Source organism: Penaeus monodon, chromosome 11 (assembly GCF_015228065.2).
Source record: "Penaeus monodon isolate SGIC_2016 chromosome 11, NSTDA_Pmon_1, whole genome shotgun sequence".
Lineage (NCBI taxonomy): Eukaryota > Metazoa > Arthropoda > Malacostraca > Decapoda > Penaeidae > Penaeus > Penaeus monodon.
Genome location: NC_051396.1, coordinates 49,543,802 through 49,544,672, shown reverse-complemented (window position 1 = coordinate 49,544,672; position 871 = coordinate 49,543,802). Strand labels below are relative to the sequence as shown.

Here is an 871-nt window from a genome sequence, read left to right as displayed (position 1 = left end):
CAAAGATAATGAAAATCTTTATTTCTCAAATATAACATATATTAGTCTCTAGAAAAAAAAATCCCTATTCCTCTTTTACTTGCTGGCGCTGCCTTCGGTACATCCACACCTCGATGTGCTGCAGACCGTCCGTCCTCCACGAGATGAGTCCGAAGACGACCGAGTAGAAGAGGCACCACCACCTCGCCACCCACCACGTAGCGATCAGGTATGCTGTGCCTAAGGATATATAACGCGAAGACTGAGGAGGTGAATATAACACGAAAACTGGGGAGATGAATATAACGCGAAGACTGGGAAAGTGAATATAACGCAAAGACTGAGGAGGTGAATATAACACGAAAACTGGGGAGATGAATATAACACAAAGACTGGGAAAGTGAATATAACGCGAAGACTGGGGAGATGAATATAACGCGAAGACTGAGGGTCTTCTGCGTCTGAGCTAAGGATATATAACATGACTAAATTTTGATTTTGTCTCAGTGCCAAATTATATATAACATGCACATAACTGTATTTGTGTCTGTGATTAAGGTATAACAATGGAGACTGAGGCCATAGCTGTCTTTCCTGTTTCTGTACCTAAGTATATGTACTATGAAGACTGAGATAATTGTGATTTTGTGTTTGTGCCTAAATTATATATAACATGAAGAATGGGGACACTGATGTGTTTTTGCTTCTGTTTCTAAGTATATACTTTATTCTCCTTGTTCTCTATTGTTTACAGTTAAAAAGAAATATCCTGTCTATATTTCCATACAAAGGAGCATATCTAATATTGTATCAACTCTCTTGAGAACCAAAGGAGACAGAGGGGGTGGGTGGATGTGAGAGAGTGAGAAAGAGTGATTAAGTGAGTGAGAGA

The 871-nt window shown here is 39.5% G+C and overlaps 1 protein-coding gene across 6 annotated transcripts in view; it reads right to left on the bottom strand.

The window, feature by feature from the left end:
- Positions 1-871, bottom strand: part of LOC119579038 (lysocardiolipin acyltransferase 1-like) — a 31,714-nt gene continuing 30,843 nt past the window's right edge. For all 6 annotated transcript variants that reach the window (XM_037926758.1, XM_037926757.1, XM_037926756.1 and 3 more), the window contains exon 9: positions 1-219. In XM_037926758.1, the coding sequence (XP_037782686.1) occupies positions 65-219 (155 nt within the window). In that variant the 3' untranslated portion in view covers positions 1-64. The remainder of the gene's footprint in view (positions 220-871) is intronic.